This window comes from Apodemus sylvaticus, chromosome 22, assembly GCF_947179515.1.
Source record: "Apodemus sylvaticus chromosome 22, mApoSyl1.1, whole genome shotgun sequence".
Taxonomy (NCBI): Eukaryota; Metazoa; Chordata; class Mammalia; order Rodentia; family Muridae; genus Apodemus; species Apodemus sylvaticus.
This window is the reverse complement of record NC_067493.1, coordinates 56,678,905-56,702,053: the sequence shown is the minus strand read 5'-3', so window position 1 is coordinate 56,702,053 and position 23,149 is coordinate 56,678,905. Positions and strand designations below refer to the sequence as shown.

Genomic DNA, 23,149 nt, shown 5'->3' with positions numbered 1-23,149 from the left:
CAAGGATGTGTGACTCAAGACACTGATACCGACTGTATTATACTCACCTCACATAGTTATTGGTTGGGATCCATATTCTATATAAATTATTTTCATAAACTTGTATTTCTTGTAAAACCCTGCAGTATCACCCCCAGGTGACAGGGATGATAATCTATGCTCTACTGCCATAGCCCCCCTAGTGGCCGAGCGCTGAACTGCACCCACCAGGACATTCCTGGATGCAGAATGTGGGAGTGAAGTCTTAAGTGGGAGACTGCACCAACCGGCCAGTCTATGCTGGCCACTCTGCATCTGTCCCACTGTGGGATCACCCTGCTGTGTTGGCAGGCGGCATGCAACCCCCAGGGGTGCAGAGTCGAGCCTTGAACGCCACAACCCTGAACCAAACAGACTTCCTCATAAAGTATCCATTCTCAGGTATTTTGTTACAGTAACAAAACATGATCAAGAATTGTCCTGGTGGCGAGCACACCTGCAATCCCAGCACTTGGGACGTAGGAGCAGGAGGATGGGAGTTCAAGGCCAGCCTCGGTTACAAAGGAAGGTCAAGGCTAGCCTGAGCTACATGAGACCCTGTCTCAAGAAATAAATACATGAACAAACCAAGAAACCAGACTGGACAGGCACCCGCTGGATTTGGATTCCGTGAAACCCACCCTCAGAGCAAGCTTGGCTGCCTCCCGCCCTGCTGGAGCCAGCCCTCACCCTGGTTCCTTCCTTGGGTCTCTTTACCTTTACAGATGGGCAGCGGCCCGCTCCAATGGGATGGCTGTCCCAGAATGCACCGGATGGTCACTTCGCCCATGAGCTCAAAGCCCTCGTAGCACATGAAGGTGAGGGACTCTCCGGGCAGGTACAGCCGCTTGTACAGGATCTGGTACCCGTTCTCAGGCAGCCCTGGGTTGTCACACGCCAGGGACTCCTCAGCTGAAATGAAGCCAGACGTGGCTCTGAGATAGTTCCGGTCTCTGGATGACATAGCTCACCTGGTAGCATTCTCTCTCCAGAGCCCCTCCCTGCACACAGATGGTTCCCACTCTGTCTCCCATCTCTGGACACAGGTGACACTTAAACACCACAGAACGAATAGGGTTGTGGAATCTGGTTAAAATAAAATAAAATAAAATAATAAAATCTAGATTTTTTTCCATTTGCTAGCTGTGCGATCTCCAGAAAGTATTACACTCTTTCTGGTCTGCAAATTTTCTCCTTTGTAAATGGGAATACGGCTGCAGGACTCCACAAGGGCCTGGGTATACGAGATGGAGAATGTCCTCGCCCTATGGAGGGCGCTCAGGAAGGGATGGATGGTGGTGACGATCGATTATCCATTAAAAAGACGGCCCACTCCTCCAGAGCCCGTTTGGTGTGTTCCGATCTAGTCCTGTCACGCGTTTCTCCTCCAGGAATCCCTCTCCGATGCGACCGGCCACAAACTGTCTAGTGTTTCCTCCCTCCACCCCGCAGTGTTCAGGCAGTAAAACTGCATTATCCAGGACGATCGTCTGTGGAGAAAAGCCCAGGGGCTGCAACCAATAGGCTCACGCTTCCCCCTGGTGGCTGCCCCTGGGTACTGCGGAGGCCAAATCCTGCGGAGGCAGAACCTAAAGATGGAACTTGCTGGGTAAGCGAGCCATTTGCCCGGAAGCACCGCTCTGCACAAAGCGCCACAAACCTTTTGACATTTACAAGATTTTAAACTGCGGCAAAATCCTCACAACGTTTAACAACTACATGACTAATGGTCACATGAACAGTCGACCTCTAGGACTGGGTGCCCCTTGCTGGGGCTACTAGCATTAAGTAAGGCCCATCTCCTGTATCCAGTTTCCGAGTCTCCGTGAAGTCCAGGAAGGTAAAGGTGTGACTGTACTCTGGGTGACAGCTTGCTTCATCTCCCACCAGATCCTCTAGGCTCCTGCCTTGTATCATAAGCACTTCTGTTTTGTGGGTTTTTTTTTTTGTTGTTTTGTTTTTTTGTTTTTGTTGTTTTTTGTTTTGCTTGTTTGAGACAGGGTTTCTCTGTGTAGCCCTTGGCTGTCCTGGAGCTCCATACATAGAACAAGCTGGACTGGAAGGCAGAGATCTGCCTGCCTGTGCTTCCAGAGTGCTGGGATTAATTCGTGCGCCACCACAGGCCTGGCTAGGGCTTCTGTTTCTAAGGCTGAATAGTATTCTGTGGATGAGCAGATCATGCCCTGTGTCCCAATTTCACACACGGCTTACCTTCACCATTAGGTTAATGTAAACAGTATCGATGTCACCGTGAGGGTGCAAATCCTGAGTCTCACTTCTGGTTTTTTTTTTGAGGGGGGGTAGACACCCAGAAAAACAACCACTGGGTCCCAGGGCAGCCCCTGTTTCGATTCCTACTAACAATGCCCACAGGTTCTGGCGACTCGCCGTCAGAGAGCCCCACCCGTGGGCCCTCTCGCTGGTTTGAGAACAGCCCTGGCTTTTAGCGTCGCCTCCTGCGCCAGCTGCCGGCCATTCAGAAAGAGCTTCGTCAACAGCTTCAGGTGTTCAGAGAAGGAACCTGAGGAAAGGCAGTCGCCTCCGCTTCCACCTTCCATCTGGTTTCCCGGTGTAACCTTCTGCTGGTTCTGGACTCAGGGGAAGTGGCCAGCCTAGACCCACAGGAACTGGAGGTGTTTGACAACTGCTCCCAACTGTCCCCCAGGGCTACTTCATTTCCCTCCCCTGTGACTGTGCGAGCCTCCACTAAGCACATGTGCCTTGCCAAGCAAGGGCCCCCTCTGCCTGCCCTGCCCCCTCCCTCCCTCCCCTCTGCCTGCCCTGCCCCCTCCCTCCCTCCCCTCTGCCTGCCCTGCCCCCTCCCTCCCTCCTCTCTCCCTGACCTGTCTCCTCGCTCCTTGTTTCCTCTGTACCTTCTCTCTCCTCTCTTTCTCCCTACCCTCTTCTCTCATTCCCTTCTCTTCCCTCTCCTTCTCTGCCTGCCCTCTCCCCATCCTCCCTGACCTGTCTCCTCTCTCCCTCTCTGCATTGCTGCTCTCCCGGGTCTCCTGGGACCATCTCCTGAGTATGGGCAGGCTCCTGAGACTCGCTGAAGGCCCCCTCCCTCTCCCTTCCCTCCTTGTCCAGCCCCCCCCCCACACACACAAGGACCCCAGACTCATGACCTACGGCGAGGGCCTCACATGGCGTTGGGGCTTATTTCATACACTGCACCCAAGGACTCCTTGCCGACCCAGGTCTGTCCCCGGGAATTCCAATGCCCCTGGGGGCTTCTGCAATGTCCCCAGCACTGTGAGGAGGTGGTGTGTGTTCTCTCTGATGCTGCTCCTTCCTGGAACTCAATCTTACACTGTGCTCATTACAAGATCCCAGCACCCAGCCCAGGGTTTGGTTCACCGGAACCAGTTATTCAGTCACCTAACATATCTCGCTAACATGCCCAGATGTGCCAGCAGGCTCGTGTGAATGAACACTTGTTGCCAGGCTGAGAAACTGGTGGGACCTTTAAGAGGTGAAGCCTCCCTGGAAGGCGTGTGTCTTGTGGGGCGGGCCTTGAGGTTTTATACCTCGCTCCATTTCCTGTTCTCTCTCTGCTTCCTGAATGCAGATGCAGTGTGCCCCCACCTCGCCTCCCCCTCCCCTCGCCGTGCTGGACTGAAGCCCATCACCGTAAGCTGGAGCCAACCCTTCTCCTCTGGAGATTATTTCTAGATGTCACTCTGTCCTGTTCACAGAAGTAAATAAAACAAATCTAAGCTTGCCCCTCCCCCCTCCCCGGGATTGAGGCTGGAGACCCACAGCAGAACGAGGTGGAGAGAGGCCCCCGGTGGCTCTGAGGTGTCAGGAGTCAGGGCCTGCCATGTCACAGGCTGGGTCTCTGCTTCTTTGGAGGCGGCACTACTGGATAAGCTGGCGGTCAAACAGCAGTGACCTGTTGGGGCGGTGCAGCGGTATGCTGCTTAGCCACAGTCCCCCAAGCCCCATTGTCTCACAGCCAATGCTTGCCCAGCTCCATAGGTGGTCCAGAGTCAGTTTCCCAGAGAGAAAATGAACGGATAGATAAAGGTGTGTCAGCAACAGTTGTCAGTGCAGGGAAACATCGGGGCTTTCATCTGGAACAGGTTGGTTGGTGGACTGGCTCCCACCCTTGACATTGGAGTGGTTGTCTTTAAACCCCAACAAAAGCCTTGAGGAGAAGTTAAAGCCCCCATTTCTCCCCTCTCCCCCGTACTCAGCATGCAGCCTGCCCGGAGGTCAGCTGGCAGAAAGGGACCTTCCAGGCCACCATACAGTTGGAGGCGTATCTGAGATGATAATGGTAGGACTCATAGCTATTTCCTAGAGCCTTGCCCTGCAAGAGAAACTGGGGTGGCTCACACGGTGTCCTGCCCTTGAGATCCTGTACACGCCATGTTCTCATAAGTCCACACACACACAAGTGGGGGTTTGATTCAAATGGTGGGTGCAGGAGACAGATGCAGCCTCCTGTGCTAGAGAGCCTCCTTCTGTGAGAGGAGAGACTTCGCAGCAGCAGCAGCAGGGATCTGAGTCAGCTTCAAACAGCTCCCCAGAGGAGACAGTGGCTCCTAAGGGACATGCGTGGCCAATGCTCCCATCCCAGGAAATGGAAGCCATCCATGGACTTCAAGTTCTCCCTTGGCTCCGCACAGAGTTCGAGACTTGCAGCCAAATCTTCAATCATGCCAGGGGCCCTCCCTCCCTCAAGTCCTGGGAAATCTTAACTGGGAAGTCCGGGGACTTCTTGCATTACACACCCACCGTTGGGACTCAACATGCTGACAAGATATTTTTAAACCCTGAAGAGTGTTCTGGGCCTGTGGAAAGGAAAGCTTTTAAACTTAATTTTTAGTTTATTTTCTGAGTCTTGGTAAACATGGTGGGAGACCCAGGAGGGAAAACCAGTGAGTTACATCCCAGCCTTTGCTTTTTTAAAAGACAGGGTCTTTCTCTGTAGCCCAAGGCAGACTGGAATTCACAAGGCCCATCCGGAGACTCCTGTGCTGTGATAAACGGTGGTTTTCATCTTTCTCCATTCTTAGAGCAAGTGACTATCATCAAAATGGAGACAGTTCTGTTTTGCTCCCTGGTGGTAGACAGCTGACTGGGCCAGGCCTGAACGAGGGGATAGCGGGGAAGCCGGTTTCTGTCCAACCCTCCCAGTGTTGAGCATTAAGAAAGCTCTGGCCCCCACCTTCCTAGAACAGAGGGGTGCCTTCGAAGCTCCCTGCAATCCCCGTAATACTCTGTAGTACCCAGAAGTAACCAGTAGATGGCAGTAGCACCAAGGCGCTCTCTCTATAATCCTCTGATAATATATAACCAGCTTATATCTTGAGGTTGATTCCAGAACCCTTGTCCCGCTCCCTCCACCATATGCTGGGATAGCAGGGGTGGCTACCGTGCCTGGCTGCAGGATGATACTCTGAAATGGACGGTTAGTTTTGACGTGTTGCTTGCTTTTTGGTTGCTGTGATACAACCCTCCACCAAAGCTGTTCTGGAAGGGAAGGGGTCTATTCTGGCTCACAGTCCGTCAACCACTGGCGTGACAGAGGCTCGGAGGAAGAAGAATGAGGCAGCGTCACGCTGTACCCGCAGTCGGGAGGCAGAGAGATGCAGTGCCCTTTGTATTCAGGGCGGGTCTCCGGGACTCCGTGGTACACACGCCCCCCACCCCCACCCCCGGCCCCCAGGGTTCCCAGTGGTAGCGGCTTCTCTCTGCAAACTCCTCACAGACACGTCCAGAGCTGTGTCCCCTAGGTAGCTGCAAATCCAGGCGCTGTGGAGAAGAGGTGACATCATGGTATGGCTAATGGGTTCATTCGTCACTTCGTTCACGGCTGATTTATTTGAATATTCATTTTGGATCGATGACACCCATCCTAAGACTCCGAGGTCCTAGAAGTCATGACCAACGCGCCTGTATCTCCTCCCAGCAGCAACCTGCCGCCAGATTTGTCAGTTTGCTACTATGCAGTGCAGCCTGGCCTTGAACTTGCAATCCTCCTGTCTCAGCAGTGCTGGGATTTTAAGTGTACACCAACCACAATAGCTGGGTCAGAAATCGTGTCTTTATAGGGTCTTCCAATAACCCAGAGACACAGATCCAATCCAAGTGTCTTCCTCCCTTCTTATCTGTGGCAAAGAACCTTTGGGTCACCCGCCACACTAGCTTGTCTTGTGGAGACAGGCTTTGTGGGAAGTTGGCATCCATTGACAACAACTTGTTGTGTTGCCATTTCACAGATGAGTAAACTCATCTGTCTGGTGTCTCACAAGGAAAAAGTGGCCAAGCTTTAATGCCAGCCTGGTGATAGTCTGGTTCTCCTTCCTCCAGTGAGGCTGCCCCAGCCCTCCCCCTCTCCTTAGGTTCTCTCTGAGCCTCCCGGTGTCCTGACACCTACTGTGACTTGTGAGCTCATTAGTGTGGGTGTCAGGGAAGCTGGCTGCACCTGACACTGAGATTTCCAGAAACTTTGGACCCAGTAGGGGAAGCCCCAGGTTTGGGGATCTTGGGGTTTTGGTGGCCTGTTGGGGGGCTGTCTTTGGAGACGGTTGGCTTGGCCCATCCTCTCCTCTGGGGTCTCTGCAGCATGAATGGGGCGTCTGAACACTCGAGTATCTCTGGGAGAACTCAGAGCTTTGGTGTCTAGAGGCTGCCCCTACCTCTGATGGTGAGTGTCCCTCAGAGCACTGTGTGTCCAGGGTTGTTCCCAGGGGCCCTGGAGTCATCTGGCTGTTCCTTTAAAGAGACCCTGGTCCTGGCTCTCCACTTCTCCACAAACTCTGCCCAAGATGCACATCAGACCAACTGCTCCGTACTAACGACTACAGACCAGAGCAGTGGGGCTCAACGAACCCCTTTTCTTTCTAAGTTAATCTGCCCTTGTCTAGTTATAGCGACACAGGCTACTACTCCCCAAGAGCGCCAGCTTTCTTTAATTTGCTTATGTACGCACAGGTCTACACAAGCAAGCTCTTAGTCACAAGCCAAGGAGAGGGGAAGTCTTCATCTTGACTACACTCTCCCCTCTATCGGAAGTGACACACATCAGATGTTTCTCTTTCCTTCCAGGACCAGAGGAGTTGAGGTAGCAGTGTGCTACCCAAGGTGAGGCACACAGCAATACAGATGAGCCCGTCTCCTGGGGACGTGGCCTCCTCCATTTCCAGGGGCTTCACCAGTCTGCTGCTTGCTGCTGGAATTGTCTGGGGGTGGGAGTGGGGGCGGGGGCCAGGCCTGGCTAACAGGTCACAGAGTGCATGCCCCCTGGAGGGGCCAGGCCTGGCTAACAGGTTACAGAGTGCATTCCCCCTGGAGGCCAGGCCTGGCTAACAGGTCACAGAGTGCATCCCCCCTGGAGGGGCCAGGCCTGGCTAACCGGTCACAGAGTGCATTCCCCCTGGAGGCAGCCAAGGCCACCAGCTCTCCGCTGCCAGGACTCTGTTCTCCCCTTGTTATCTAAGTGTTAGTTCCTGGGTCTCCCGGACTCCCGAGGCGCAGGTGTATTTTGCTTGTCTCCCTCATGTGTGTCATGAGTCAGATCCCCTGGGGCTGGAGTCACAGGCATTTGTGAGACGCCCAAAATGGGTGCTGGGAACACAACTGTTTCAGATAAACCTCACTGCATGTGAGGTTCTTTTCCTCCCTCTCGCTGCCTTGGTCAGTAGCTGCTGTGGGCAGCCTCCCCAAGCTCATCAGAGCCCAGCCTTGCAACTGATCTATTAACCAGCTGGTAACTAGTGTTAATTAGTCGGTGGCCAAGGCCTTTCCAAACCCTGGCGCTACTCCTCTATCTCCCAGATAAGGTCTCTCTGCAAAGCCCAACCTGACAATGGACTCCTGGTCCTCCTGCCTCAGTCTCCCCAAAGGGATGGCATTAGAATCTTCCCTTTCTTCTCTCTCTCTTCCTCTTTCTCTTTGCATGTGTGTGCTTGTCCTGCAGGTATGTGCATGTGTGGACATACATGTGTGTGACTGCATTCACACACCGCGGGTGTGCACAAACGCCAGAGCCCAGAGTCATGTTCCAGTAATCCAGCTAGACGCTCAGCCTGGGATCCTGTCTCTGTCTCCTTGGCCTGCTTATACGGGTGCTGGGATTCTAACTCTGGCCATCAAGTTTGTGTGGTCAGTGACTCATCCACTGAGCTATCTCCCCAGCCCCATCACTCTCTTCTTGACAAGAAGACAACAGCAAGGTCCTCGAGAGACAAGTGAGGGAGGCTTGGCATAGGGCTGCCATGTTTACCTGAAGGCCTCTCAGTGCCAACTGTTTTGGTAGTGCATGCACTGTGATGCCTCCCGCCCCAGACCTTTCTCCTATGCAGCAGAAAGCAAGCCCGAAACAATTGAGCAGTGTTCCTCACCCATGCTCACCTTCCTCATAGTGCTCCCCACCCATGCTCACTCTCCTCATAGTGCTCCCCACCCATGCTCACCCTCCTCACTGATTGAACTTGGACTCACAGACACAGTGGGGCAGGCGAGATGTCCAGATGGGAGTTCCCGTCTCTCGGCTGTAGCAGGTGAGAAGCGAGCTCCCTTCAAGCACAAACCCAGGGCTACAGGTGTACTGGATGGTGGTGCCCACCAGCAGCACAGGGTCTGAGATGAGGCGGGTGGAGTGCTCCACCTCCCCGGGATCAGTACAGTACATAACTGCCAAGAGAAGAGCACATGGGCACACATTATGCACCAAGATTTACAGGAGGATCTTCTCCTGTAGAAAGCTTCCCAGGTCAGCCCTTGGCCCTTTGAGGACATGGTACACAGAGATGTTTGGAGAACAGGTCAGGTGGGAAGAGACCTGAATGCTAGTCCTGAATGTGTCCCAAGATTTTTCACTGGATCTTGAACTGACTTCTAAGGTGTAAGTCATCACTGAGGAGGGTAACATGGGTGGGGAGCATTGTGAGGAGGGTAACATGGGTGGGGAGCATTGTGAGGAGGGTAACATGGGTGGGGAGCACTGTTAGGAGGGTGAGCATGGGTGGGGAGCTCTGTGAGGAGGGTGAACATGGGTGGGGAGCACTGTTAGGAGGGTGAACACAGGTGGGAAACACTGTGAGGAGGGTGAGCATGGGTGGGGAGCATTGTGAAGAGGGTGAGCATGGGTGGGGAGCATTGTAAGGAGGGTGAACATGGGTGGGGAGCACTGTGAGGAGGTGAACATGGGTGGGGAGCACTGTGAGGAGGTGAACATGGGTGGGGAGCACTGTGAGGAGGGTGAACATGGGTGGGAAACACTGTGAGGAGGGTGAGCATGGGTGGGGAGCACTGTGAGGAGGGTGAGCATGGTAGGGAGCACACGCAGGGGAGCACAGTGGAAAGGGGAGAGCTCAGTCTGAGCTTCCATTCTATGAAATCCTAAGCAAAGGCCAGAGTGGGAGGAACCAAGTGAGGGCTGCTGTTGTCTCTGTGATGCCTGACACTAGAAAACAAGCATCAATTGCAGTTTAATTAAAAAATCAATACAGATAAAAGGGAAACAGTAAACTAATTAAAAAGGAAGGAAGCAAACACCTGAGTGATGTGAGCGGTGTCCACCATCCTCGTCAGAGCCGCCAGAGGCAGCTGATGCTCACGTATCCGCTCACATGCATCCCTTCTCGCACATCCTGACAGATGCATTCCCCTTCACCTGCAATATCTATCTGCAGCTATTTCTGCCTGGAGCCGTCTGTCTGTCTAGCCACCCATCCGTCAGTCCTGCCCATCTTTCCATTCATGTAGCCATCTATCCACCTATCTGTCTGTGTATCCATCCATTAGTCTGTCCATCCAACCATCTAGATATAATTTTATGTAGATATAGACAGATTATATGCCACATATAATTGTATATTAGTTATACCATATATACATACCATATACATATATACCAGATTTATGTATGTATATCATACACATTATATACTAAACATATAGTCTATAACTCCATCTTATCTGCATAAATATCTATGTCTAGGATTTCACACATGCACATGCATACACACGTATGTATATACACACAGAAAGAGACATAAGTGTACATCTATACATGGAGATATACAGAGAAATACCTACATAGGAGGTATCTATGCACAGACCTGGTCCATCTATACCTATCAACTCATCTGCCTATCTGTCCATCTGTTTATCTTTCCATCTGTCCATCCATCCATCCATCCGTCTGCCCATCCACCCACCCATCCATCCATCTACCCACCTACCTGCCTGCCTGTGTGTGTCTGAGTGTGCCAGGTGCTGCAGGCGCCACACGTGTGCTCATGGCTGACTGCGGCTCTGCAGTAGCGTTGTTTCCTGTGTTGCCTGGTTGCTGTCTTTTTCCTTATGTGGCCCAGTTCCTGCCCCGCCCCTTCCCATCCTCCTCATCCTCTGCCAACACAAGTTCTTGTCGAGCTGTTCTGATTCCGACCTTGTGAAACAGGAATATCAAACTGCAACAGGGTTGGGGTTGGGTTCTTGAGCTGGGAGGAGAGGCTGCTTGCAGGCTCAGGGCCTTCCCTTGTTGGAGGACATCAGTGAGAAGCCAGCAGCACCCCCTTTCTGATCCCCCTTTCAGGACAGGGAGCACAGCTAAGACTCATGCTAGCTCTGTATTCCTGGGGGCCATGCCCTGGAGTCAGCAGGAAGGAGCTAGCTGCCATGGACGGAGATAGAACTGGAACCGGATGGATTTGAAGAGTCAACATGTCTTCCACAGGACATTCTCATTGCTACAGTCCCCACTGCTCCCTGTCGCCCTCCACCCAATGCACTTTATTCACATTTCCGCTAGGTTGTAGGCACCAGAGCTTGGGGTTCCAATAAAACTATTCAAGAGAGGAAGCCACCTCCTACCTTAAACAGGCGGTTGATGCCATGTGGCATGTGCCCTTAGAAGGGGCTTTCCACTTACTTTTCTCACAAAACGGGGGGTCGCTGCTCCAGCTGAGGTCCCATTGGCAGGTGAGGGTGTCGCTACCCACGATGTCATAGCCGGGGTCACACTGGTATGTGACCCGGGCTCCCCTGACCAGCTCTGTGTGGGAAGTGGTTTTCCAGCCGTTCTGAATTTCAGGCAAGTCCGAGCAGGAGTCGTTCCGTGACACCTCTTTAAAACAAAGACAACTTCCTTAGGTTTGGGAGAAGTAGTTTCAGACTCAGAGTCATGTGTTTTATAGCTGCCTCCTGAGCCTGAGGAGGATTAAATCACAGCAAGACAAGACGAGAGAGAAACGAAAGCCAGCGCTGTGGATTGCTGGAGAACCTTGGGTCACCACAACCCAGGACACCCAAAGGTACCCCTGAACTCTCCACTGGTGGAATCCTCTCCTCCTACAAAACCCTGTCCCTGAGGTGACACTCCAAACCTTACTCGCAACTGTCCTTTGCCAGAGTGCACAGCGAGCAGACCTGAAGTGTTTTCTGTTCGTGTGGCATCCTTGACCACCCAAGGAGAGCTGGCCTGAGCAGCCAGCAGAAGCTCTTCCCTAGGATTGTCGCTTCAGCTTTATTTGGAGAAATGACTTAGGTGCGCTGTCTGCAGGAAGTGGACAGGCGAATTGCTTCTAGAGTCACCTGGAGGGGAGTCGGGGGAGGGCCCTATTTTTAGGTTTGGGATTTAGTTGCTCGTGCTGGAGGGTGGGTGGAGAGGGAGAGATGGGGCCGACATGGTGGGCTTCCTCTGATCAAACACCTTCCGACAGAATGCATTGACTGTCTGACCCTGCCTGGGTACTGCTGTGCCATACCTCTGGGCAGAACCCTGTCCCCTCTCTGGCAGGAGTGACATTCAGAGTTCACTTTGTTGGCACCATTCTCTGCCTGGGTGGCTATGGCTGAATCACCTACACTTGCTTTTCAGTTTCCAGAGGCTGCTACCAGGAAAATGGAAATTCTGTTTTTCCCAGGCAGACAGCATGGAAACAACATGGAGACAGCAACTGCCCGACCCCAGCTGCAAGCAAGGAGACCTGTCTGGTAGTCAGACAACTCTGCCTCTGTCTGTGCCTCTGTCTCTGTTGATTACCCTCCCCCTCCCCCCTTTCCCTTCCCTCCCTCCCCCTTTTGCTCTCCCCCTCACTCTCTTCTACTTTCAGGAAGTCTTATAAAGCCTCTGCCAGCCTGAACTCATTGTATGTCTGAAGATGTCCTCCATCTTCCCGAGTGCCGGGGTCATTTATGAAGGGCTGGGATAGAACCCAGGACTTCGTGAATCTCTCCTCTCTTTTTCCTTCCCTCCCCCCTTTTTCTTTTAAGATCTCACCATACAGCCTTGTTTGACCTGAACTTGCTATATAGTCCAGGAAGGTCTTGAACTCACAGAGATCCACACACATCTGCTTTCTGAGTGCTAGGATCAAAAGCATCTTCCACCATGCCTGGCTCTTAGGGGTTCATGCAAGCCAGATCCCAGGCTGATCTCTCCTTTTAAAGAAGAGGTGCAGCTCCAGTCATGTCTGAGACACACATTCCGCTTCACTGTCTTCAACCGCAGAATGGGTCAAGAATCATGAAGCTGTCTGTCCCACATGGCACGGAAACATGATGGTTAATTAACACAAGCATGGCTCTGATGAGACATCTGTACCTCTGTGTATTTGATTATGGGTCTATGAAGGCCTTGGCAGGCATTAGAAATCTGAACTAATGACTTCAGGTTCAAGGTCAAGCTAGCACCAGGGTCTAACCAATCTCGGGAAAGAAATGCCCAGAAGTATCAAAGATGCAGGACTGTGGTGGTTTGAATAGGTTTGGCCTCCATGGACTTATGTGTTTGAATGCTTGGCCATGGGAGTGGACTCTTGGGAGGTGTGGCCTAACTGGAGGAGGTGTGACCTAAACTGGAGAAGGTGTGGCCTAAACTGTAGGGGGTGTGGCCTAACTGGAGGAGGTGTGGCCTTATTGGAGGAAGTGTGTCACTGTGGAGGCGGGCTTTGAGATCTCCTACACTCAAGCTTCAACTAGTGTGGCACGGTCTCCCGCTGCAACCTTCAGATGAAGATGTAGAACTCTCAGCTCCTCCTGCACCATGCCTGCCTTAATGAGGCCATGCTTATAGCCATGATGATAATGGAATGAACTTCTGGAACTGTAAGCCAGGCCCAATTAAATGTTTGCTTTTATAAGAGTTGCCTTAGGCACTTGGGAGGCGAGGCAGGCAGATTTCTGAGTTCAAGGCCAGCCTGGTCACAGAGTGAGTTCTAGGACAGCCAGGCCTACACAGAGAACCACCCTCCAAAAAAAAAGAGTTGCCTTGGTCATGGTATCTCTTCACAGCTATAAAACCCAAACTAAGTACCATGTGCCAATTTCCTCATAGCAGACATCAATAATCAATCATTTCATTGCCTTTGAATCACCCCTTCAGTCCTCAGTTCAGCACTACAGGGGACATTGTCCCTTAGGTTGGAGTGCATTTACTATCCCCTAACCAGAGGAATGAACATGTAACATGCATGACAGGACCTGCCAGCCCTGTACCGTCACAGGACACTTAACTTCACACTCAGTGTACAAAAACACTTCTTTATGACATTCATTGCCAAAGGACACTGGCCAGATGCTGGGGTCACCTTGATCAGCCTTGGATGGAGTCAGATCTTTGCCATCTAGCTGATGCTGTTCTGTAAGATTGGCTCAGGCACCGGGCAATACAGGAGGACTTCATCTTATAGTCGAAAGTGAGAGGGGGGCTCTGGAGACAGATGTGAGCCAAGCCTCCAGAACCCCTCCTTCTAGAGGGCGCCCATCAGAAGGGCATCCATCTGCACCCTGTTAGAACAACTCAGGCGCTACAGCAGTAGTGTCCCCAGGCATTTGCAGCATAAAAAGGGGGAGGGGGGAACCAGGTCCAAGAAGCAGACCAGAGAGGAAGGATACCTGCATTAGTGGAAGAGTCACGGAGGTGGGGGAGACAGAGGAGGGTGAAGGCTTCTCACCAGCAAGAAGATAAAAGCCGTATCTGAGCATGTGCCAGGCTCCTGGTCAGAGAGGCATGCGCTATCAACTCAGATACCAGAAGGGCAGACAGGAAAGTCGGTGTTGGGTAGAGGCCAGACATTTCCCAGGCTAAACATGTGGAACCTAAGGGGGTCTGTGGTAAAAATCAGGGACTTGGGCAGATGAGCCCTTTTGTCCCTGAAAAATTCTGAAAGTTAGGATGCCTCACTCCTTTCTAGAAGGAGCCAGCACAGACCATAGCCACCGGTTTAACCTTGTTATCAGGGTGTGCAGGGTGTCCCGTCATCCTGGCCATCAGAGGTCAGAGGTTAACCATCCCCTCACCTTCAGGAACTCTGCGTCTTATAAGAATATCACAGAACGGGGGACTTGGAGAACGGGAAACAAGGCTGCCTGGATGTGATCTGTGATCGTCACTCTGCCCTGATGCACCAATCCCCCAGCCTCTGGGATCCAGGGTGGCTTCTGCCAGGCAGGGGCAGGGTTGGATCAGATGCTCTGGTGCTTGCCCAAGTCTCTTCAGGGCTGGGGTAAGCAGGCGTCATGGTGTCCTACCTTCCTGACTGCTGTGGGTGATGGTGGACTGGGCCAACGGAGTGTTCATGGAAGGGTGTGTGCAGATCTGAGACATGCCGTGAAAGCAGGGAATATGGATGGATGGAGGCGAGGAAGGAAGGCAGGAAAAGCAGGGAAGCAAGCTGTTGTCCCATTTGCTAGGAAAGGGCACTTCTGTCGCTATTGCCGTTGTCGGTGATGCTGAGAGAGGTGGTGGTGATGATGATGGTGATGGAGGTGGTGATGATGATGGTGGTGGTTGTGGTGATGGAGACTGAGATGTGAACTGGCCTTGAACTTAAAACATGTTGCTTTTTTTCCCTCTTCTTTTAATGGAGAGTTCATCTGTCACTCTGGGAATCAAGGATGATGTACCCTGCTTGTGTGTCTAGGCCTTGAAGCAGAGCTGCCCTGTTCAGTAACTCAGCAAAAGGGTTATCTTAGGAGAGCTGGCTTTAGATCAGGAGACAGGGAGCCGGTGAGGGTTGAGGAGGGGCCAACAGAGGGAGGTGGGCATATGCAGTGAAGTCAGGGCAGAGAGCTGGTCTCATTTAGTAAGTGCTCACATTCACTTCCTAAGTGTCATGGTTGGAATATGCTGGGCCCAGGGAGTGGAGGTATGACTTTGTTAGAGTAGGTGTGGCCATGTTGGAGTGGGTGTGGCCCTGTTGGAGTGGGTGTGGCCCTGTTGGAGGAGGTGTGGCCCTGTTGGAGGAGGTGTGGCCCTGTTGGAGGAGGTGTGGCCCTGTTGAAGTAGGTGTGGCCTTGTTGGAGTAGGTGTGACCTTGTTGGAGTAGGCGTGGCCCTGTGGGAGTAAGTGTAGTCTTGTTGCAGGAGGTGGGGCCTTGTTGGAGTAGGTGTGTCACTGTGGGTGTGGGCTTTAAGACCATCATCGTAGCTGCCTGGAAGTGAGTATTCTGCTAGCAGCCTTCAGATGAAGATGTAGAACTCTCAGCTCCTCCTGCACCATGCCTGCCTGGACGCTGCCATGCTCCTGCTTTGATGATAATGAATTGAACCTCTGAAGCTGTAAGCCATTGCCAATTAAATGTAGTCCTTATAAGAGTTGGTCATGGTGTCTGTTCACAGCAGTAAAACCTTAACTAAGACACTTAATATTTCCACTTTACACATGTGAGCAGGGTACTCAGAGTGGCTCACTGATTCTCTCAAGGTCACACAGCCTCCACAGTGGTACTAGGACATGAACTCCGGTCCTCATGACTAGAGAGCTAACCCTCCCCAAACCACACAGGACAACTAAGCCAGCGCGCGCACACACACACACACACACAGACTCAGCATGCACACAGATGTACCTACAGGAAACCACCATGCATTTTCTCCAACGCAAACAAGGCAGATGGGTGGAGATACCTACCTATATAGTTCATGATAAATCCCTGGCCCTTGCCAAAGATGAGTCCGGCGGGGTCTGAGTGGAACTGGATGGTGAGGTCTGGTGTGGAGGAGTACAGCTTCTGAGGGCTGCTGTTGCCAAAATACTGACCTAAGACGTGGGGCACAACCTCGTCGCCGTCATAGATGGTCAGGATGTCGCTGTTGCTCAGGTTCAGGCTGGATGGGCAGAGAGAAGAGGAGGGGGGTAGTCACTGGAGGCTCCCGTCTGTCTGCATAAACACCATGTCACCTTTTGAGGGACACAGAATTCTTCAGACATGCACTGTGTCAGGCTGCAGGCTAGGAAGCAGGGCTGGAAGGCCTAGACAGCAAATGGGACCAGGACACACTGCTCCCTCCCATAAACACAAGAGGCACATCTGTAGACGGATGGATCCTAGAAGAGACCTTTATAAAGTGTCTCTGTGAAGCCAAATCCTGCACAATAATGGGCCGGCTTCACTATCCTATTACCACACTGTGTGATGGTACAGCGGAGTGCAGGGCACAGGGCTGTGTGCTGGGATGTGCCATGGTCTGTCGTCTTTGACACGGAAGACGCTGAGCAAAGGTGGTGAGGTCACCTGACATTCCTGTGCTTCTCCAGGCTCTGCTGACCACAGCCTGCCTGTTCACAGGGGAAAGGTGAGCTGCCTTTTATTCCTCAGAATCAGCAGAGCTCCCTCCACCCGTGAGGAACAGTGAGGCAAGCGCATCTGCAGGACAAGGTCTCGTCACTGACACCGAGGACCAAGGTGGGTGGTTATTGACACACAAGGAAGGTCCAAGACCAGTCTGCTCAGTCTGCCTGATCCTAGCCCTTCAAAGTCATCAGACCTAGCCAGTCTCATGTCTTATGCACCAGGCAGCTTCACAGGCCCTCCAGTGCTCCAGCCTGATAGCACATCCTGCTCGCTAGCCTAGCCTGCGGAGTCTACCTGTCCCCAGTGTGCCCCTCCCCTGCAATTTCCTAGCACCATATCCAACCTCCAGACCTAGCAAGGGTCATATTTCCTGTGTTCCAGTTTGGTCTGGTGTGCTATTGGAAGCTAGCCTACCCATGCTACATCCAACTCCAACTATAGCCAAGGTTGTACATCCTGGGCCCTGGTCCAGTCTGGTGAGTCTCAAAGACCCTAGGAAGCTCGCACTCCATCCAGCCTCTAACCTAGATTGGGATGGAGTTCACATTTATGCTCCTGTACAGCCTGCTGAGTTCCTGGAATCTTGCCTGTCCATACCACCCTTGCCCAAGTCTTAAGCCTAACTTGGGTCTCATACTACATGTGCCAGCTTAGCCTGGGGTGTGCCCAAGACCCCACCCATGCCATCCTTAACTCCGTGGCAGAACTTAGGTACTAGTGCCTAAATAGATCCCACCATAGGTCCCATTGCACGCTTTCTTGGTTACTTCTTAATTGGAATCACCCCCACCCCCTTTTCTTCCAATCAAAATTGTCCCTGGGCAACTGAAGGAGTTTCTTACTAGCTCCTCATGTCTGATTGGTTGAAATCAACCAAGCTTGGGTGGCAACAGAAACCAAAATCAAAAACTCACAAGCAAACCCCAAACCACGTTTTCCAATTCAGAGAATGCCTGAAAATCTTACATTGGACATATAACTGACCTTGAAAGTCTGTATGTCCAGGTCTTATCACAAAACCAAACACTATGAAGGGCCAGGATAGTAGGTCACAATCACCCCCTTCCCCCAAACCTGCCATAGATTAGTTCCCCAATAAGAATTATCTAGATGAACTCCAGGACCTAGAACTTATATGAACAATTATGAAATTCATCAAAGGATGCAAAGGATTTAGACAAAACAAACACAAACAAACAACAGTTCAATGAATTTAGAGATTAGCACCAAATAATGGGATCCCCAGGAAAGCACAGTGAATGAACATTGGAGACAATTTAGGATTTAAGATTCAAATTGAATAGAGAGACAGAAATACTGAAGAGAGCCCAAGCTGAAGGATTTGAAAAACACGGGCACCTAATTAGGAAGGCAGTGGAGAGCTTCGTACGTGGAATGGAGCAAGCAGGAAGAATATCAGTGCTGGACGATGAAGTAGAGAGATATTAGACAGGCACAAAATATTAACACATTTAAAAATACCCAAGACATTGGGAAAGCACAAAAGCTTGGAATTATAGGCATGGGTGAAGGAGAAGAATTCCAGAGCAACGGCACTTTAACCAGATCATAGAAGAAAACTTCCCCAAACTAAGGAAAGATATGCAGTCCTGGCTGGTCTCGAACTCACAAAGGTCTGCCTGTCATTGCCTCCAGAGTAATAGGATTAAAGGCGCCTTCACACCCAGCATCATACACATTCAATAATAACTTTAAATACTAATGGCTTCAATTCTCTAATCAAAAGACACAGGCTGGCCAAATGCATTAAGAAACAAATACATCTTGCCTACAAGAATCCCAACTTGCCTTCAAAGGTAGGAACCATCTTAAAAGTGTAAGGGTGAAAAAAAAAAAAAAAACCCAAAAGTTCTCCAAGCAAATGGCACCAGGAAAATAAGCAAATGTCGCCATCTTTCAAAATAGGATTCAGTCTAAAATAAACCAGAAGAGGTAGAGAAGGATGCTTCATTTTATTAAGGGAATTAACCAGAAAGATATTACAATCCCAAACATACACACATTTAATTTCACAAAAGGTCTACTTTTGGACTTAAAGACACAGATGAACTCCAACTCAGTAATGACCTCCTTCTCTCCAATAGGCAGGTTATCTGAACAACAACAACAAATATACACAAGAACATCAGCATGCAGTGACATCATACATTACACGAACCCAACTGTTATCTGCAGAGCAGTGCACCGATACGCCAAAGGACATCTGTCCTGCTCACTTCTCTAACACACACCACATCCTGGGATAGAAAACAAATCCATACAAACAGGAAAACTGCAGCGGTCTGCAGATTCTATCTGACCACAATGCTATAATGCTTAAAACCAACAACAGATGCATCTCTAGCACTGTAAAAGCTCATGGAGATTAAGTGATGCATTACTGAGTGATTAATACATTGAAGAAGAAATCAAGAAAGAAAAATTAAAAGTCCCAGAATTAAATGAAAATGAAGATTGATGGAACGAAGCATCTGGGACACATTGAAAATGGTCCCAGGAGGGAAATTTTTAGCTTTAAGTGCTTATATTAAAAAAAAAAAATCAGAAAGAGCATGAATGAATGAATGACTTAATGATGAAGCTCAAGAAAAAGATGAATCTGGAGAAATGGGAACAAACCAAATCCAAATCCAGGAGATGGGACAACATAATAAAAACCAGAGCAGAAATTGATGAAATAGAAAGAAAACTATACAAAGAATCCATGAATCTAGGAGCTGGTTCTTTGAGAAGATAAACAAGATTAACAGACCCTCCCCTAGCCAGTCAAAAGGAGAGGGCCCAAATGAATAGAATAAAAAGCAAACAGGTGAACACTGCATCAGACACCAAAGAAATTCAAAATATGAGAGAATCCATTAAAAGTTAGAAAACACCTTGAGAGTTAGGAAAATGGATGTATTTCTGGGTTCATCCAAATGTCTAAAGAAGAGGCCAACAGATTTACAGCAAAGGAGACTGAAGGAGCAAGGAGAAATCCAGATGCAGATAAAAAGATCTGTAAGCAATGCTTAAGTTCTTTCTTCTCAAGAAAAGAAACTGAAGGAGTACCTTCAAGTTCTTCTTCCTCTGGAGCAAAGGTCACTCTAATTCTAAAGCCAGGTAAAGGAGCAGCAAAAAAGAGAAAACAACGGGCCAGGGATTCCTGATGAAAATAGATGCCAAAATCCTCAATAAAATACTTGCAAACCAAATATAGGCTTATATGAGAAAAATCATCTTTCTCATATAAAGTGTGGGGAAGTGTGGGGGATGCCTCCACTTACAGATCAATACATGCTATCAATACAAATCATACCAACGGGTGAGATACCAAATGCCCATGAAAGAACTAGAAAAGACCTTTGACAAAATCCAACACACCTTCATGATGGATATCCTAGAAAGGAGAGATAAATGTTGTATGCAACAAACCCACCGGGACCCCAATGAAAGAGCTAGGGGAAGGATGGAAGGAGCAACCACATATGCAGTACAATATCAATTAACCAGACCACCCTGAGCTCTCAGGGACTAAACCACCAACCAAACAGTATAAATGGAGGGATCTATGGCTCCAGATACTATGTACAGAGGATGACCTTATCTGGCATCAATGGGAGGGGAGGCCCTTGGTCCTGTGGAGGCTTGATGCCCCAGCATAGCAGGATGCTAGGCTAGAGTGGTGAGGCAGGAGTGGGTGAGTAGGTGGAGGAGCACCTTCATAGGGAGAAAGGGGAGGGGGGATGGGATGGGGGATTTGTGGAGGGGTAGCAGGGAAGGGGAATATAATTTGAAATGTAAGCTAATAAAATGATTAATAAAAAAAAAACCCACCACTAACACCATCCTAAATGGAGAAAAATAATCCCTAAGCAATCCTGCTAAAACTATTAATGAACTAGGGATGTCTGCTCTCTCCACTGTTTTAGTTCGGGAAACACTATCCAGAGCAGTAAGACAAGAGAAGGAAAGCAAAAGGATACAATTAGCAACAAATTATCTCTATTTCCAGAAGATACATAGTATACACAAGAGATCTCCAACAATTCCGTCAGGAAACCTCTACCAACTGAAAGGAATGGATGCTTTCAGCAAAGTGGCAGGATGCAGAGCCAGCTTACGAAGTCAGCCGCCTCTGTATGCTGAGAATAAAAAATTTGAGGAAAAGATCGTGGAATCACTCCCTTTCACAGCAGCCTCAAAATGTCTAGGAATAAACCTAACTGAGGCATTGAAAAGCTCCTGTAACGAACTTTGTGTCTCTGCAAAAAGAGAATGGAAAGTCACTAGAAAATGGAAGGAAATCCCATGCTTAACATTTGAATTAATTTTGTGAAAGTGACTGCTCTACCAAAAGAAATGTACAGACTCCCTGCCATCTCAATAAAAATTTCCCATGATGATATTCACAAAAATAGAAACTAAAATCCTAAAATTTATATGGAATTGCATAGATACTCTCTACCTCCCACCCCCATAGCTAAAGCAGTCCTGAGCTAAAAGAACAGTCCTGGAGAGATCATCATTCCAGGTCTAAACTGAGGACCTGGCGGGTGGTTGATGACGCAGAGGGGGAGGTCAGAGGTTACAGGTTTCCTTCTCTTGCATCCATCGCTGAAAGACAGTATTCCAGGTTCCTTCCATCTCTATTATTATTATTATGTTTTGAGAACAGGTCTCACTGTGTATCCCTGGAAACAGCTCTAGAGGTCAGGCTGGTCTCAAACTCACAAGACTCTATCTGCAGGCTTAGGCCAGCACCTCCCAGTGCTGGGACTAGTGGTGTCTGTCCAGTCCTTCCCTCCCCTGTGGCTTCTCCTCTTTCTTTTTCACTCTTTCTTCACCCCACTTTCACATTTCTTGGGTGTCTTAGTCAGGGTTTCTATTCCTGCACAAACATCATGACCAAGAAGCAAGTTGGGGAGGAAAGGGTTTATTGAGCTTACACTTCCACGTTGCAGTTCATCACTAAAGGAAGTCAGGACTGGAACTCAAGCAGGTCAGAAAGCAGGAGCTGATGCAGAGGCCATGGAGGGATGTTTCTTACTGGCTTGCTTCCCCTGGCTTGCTCAGCCTGCTGTTTTATAGAACCCAAGAATACCAGCCCAGGGATGGTACCACCCACAAGGGGCCCTTCCCCCTTGATCACTAATTGAGAAAATGCCCCACAGCTGGATCTCAAGGAGGCAGTTCCCCCAACTGAAACTCCTTTCTCTGTGATAACTCCAGCCTGTGTCAAGTTGACACACAAAAACAGCCAGTACAATTGACCCCTTGTCAACTTGACACACAAACACCACTATTAAGCCTCAACCCTTACTTTCTTATTCATCCCCAAGATCTAAATTACTTTAAAAAGTCCCACAGTCTTTACACATTAAAAGTTCAATCACTTCAAAATATCTAATATCTTTAAAATTCAAAGTCTTTTAAAAATTCAAAGTCAACTGTGGGCTCCACTAAAATACTTTCTTCCTTCAAGAGGGAAACACATCAGGGTACAGTCACAACCAAAAGCAAAACTCAAACTCCAATGGTTCAACGTATGGGATCCAACTCACGATCTTCTGGGTTCCTCCAAGGGCTTGGGTCACTTCTTCAGCTCTGCCCTTTGTAGCACACAGCTTGTCTTCTAGGCTCCAGCTGCCTGTACTCCACTGCTGCTGCTGTTCTTGGTGGTTATCGCATGGTACTGGCATCTCCAAAATGCTGCTATCTTCCACTATAATTAGGCTTCACCAATAGCCTCTCATAGGCTCTCTTCATGGTGACAAGCTTCTGCTCCCATGTATAACCCCTTCAAGTCCTGGGCCATCAATTGCAACTGAGGCTGCACCTTCACCAGTGGCCTTCTGTGGCCTCTCACTGTGCCAAGAGCCTCAGCAGCTCTTCATGACCCCTTCATGCCTTCAAAACCAGAACCATCTGGGTGACTCTTACACAGTACCAAGTCCAGCCACAGCACAAAATACAACTGTGGCTATCTCTGGAACACAGCCTCTGTGCTCTCAGAAAACACTTCCCAGAAGATTTCACCTCAGTGATGCTGGTTTCTTCTTAATCACCGCTAATTTCTTAGCTCCAGCTAACCAGCATCAATAGTCCCAGTAACACAAAGGTTTGCTTTAGTGGTTCTGGTATCTTGTTAACCACAGCTGATTCTTTAGCCCCAGCTAACCAAAACCTGGCCCCTTTAAGAGTCTTTAATCTTCCCTCTGAAATTTCACAAGCCAGGCCTCCATCTTCTGCACTGTTCTTAACATTGTCTTCCAAGCTCCTACAGAACTTTCCACAGCTTTTCTAGCTCAAAGTTCCAAAGTCTTTCCACAATCCCCCCCCAAATATGGTCAGGTTGTCACAGGAATACCCCACTACGCTGGTACCAATTTGTCTTAGTCAGGGTTTCTATTCCTGCACAAACATCATGACCAAGAAGCAAGTTGGGGAGGAAAGGGTTTATTGAGCTTACACTTCCACGTTGCAGTTCATCACTAAAGGAAGTCAGGACTGGAACTCAAGCAGGTCAGGAAGCAGGAGCTGATGCAGAGGCCATGGAGGGATGTTTCTTACTGGCTTGCTTCCCCTGGCTTGCTCAG

The 23,149-nt window shown here is 49.9% G+C and overlaps 1 protein-coding gene across 1 annotated transcript in view; it reads right to left on the bottom strand.

Annotated features, from left to right (window-relative positions):
• Sez6l (seizure related 6 homolog like) overlaps positions 1-23,149 on the bottom strand; it is a 56,477-nt gene that overhangs the window by 9,582 nt on the left and 23,746 nt on the right. The window contains exons 9-12 of the mRNA XM_052168610.1: positions 15,887-16,083; positions 10,904-11,098; positions 8,470-8,661; positions 736-930 (exon numbers count right to left, since the gene is read on the bottom strand). Of these exons, the coding sequence (XP_052024570.1) occupies positions 736-930; positions 8,470-8,661; positions 10,904-11,098; positions 15,887-16,083 (779 nt within the window). The remainder of the gene's footprint in view (positions 1-735; positions 931-8,469; positions 8,662-10,903; positions 11,099-15,886; positions 16,084-23,149) is intronic.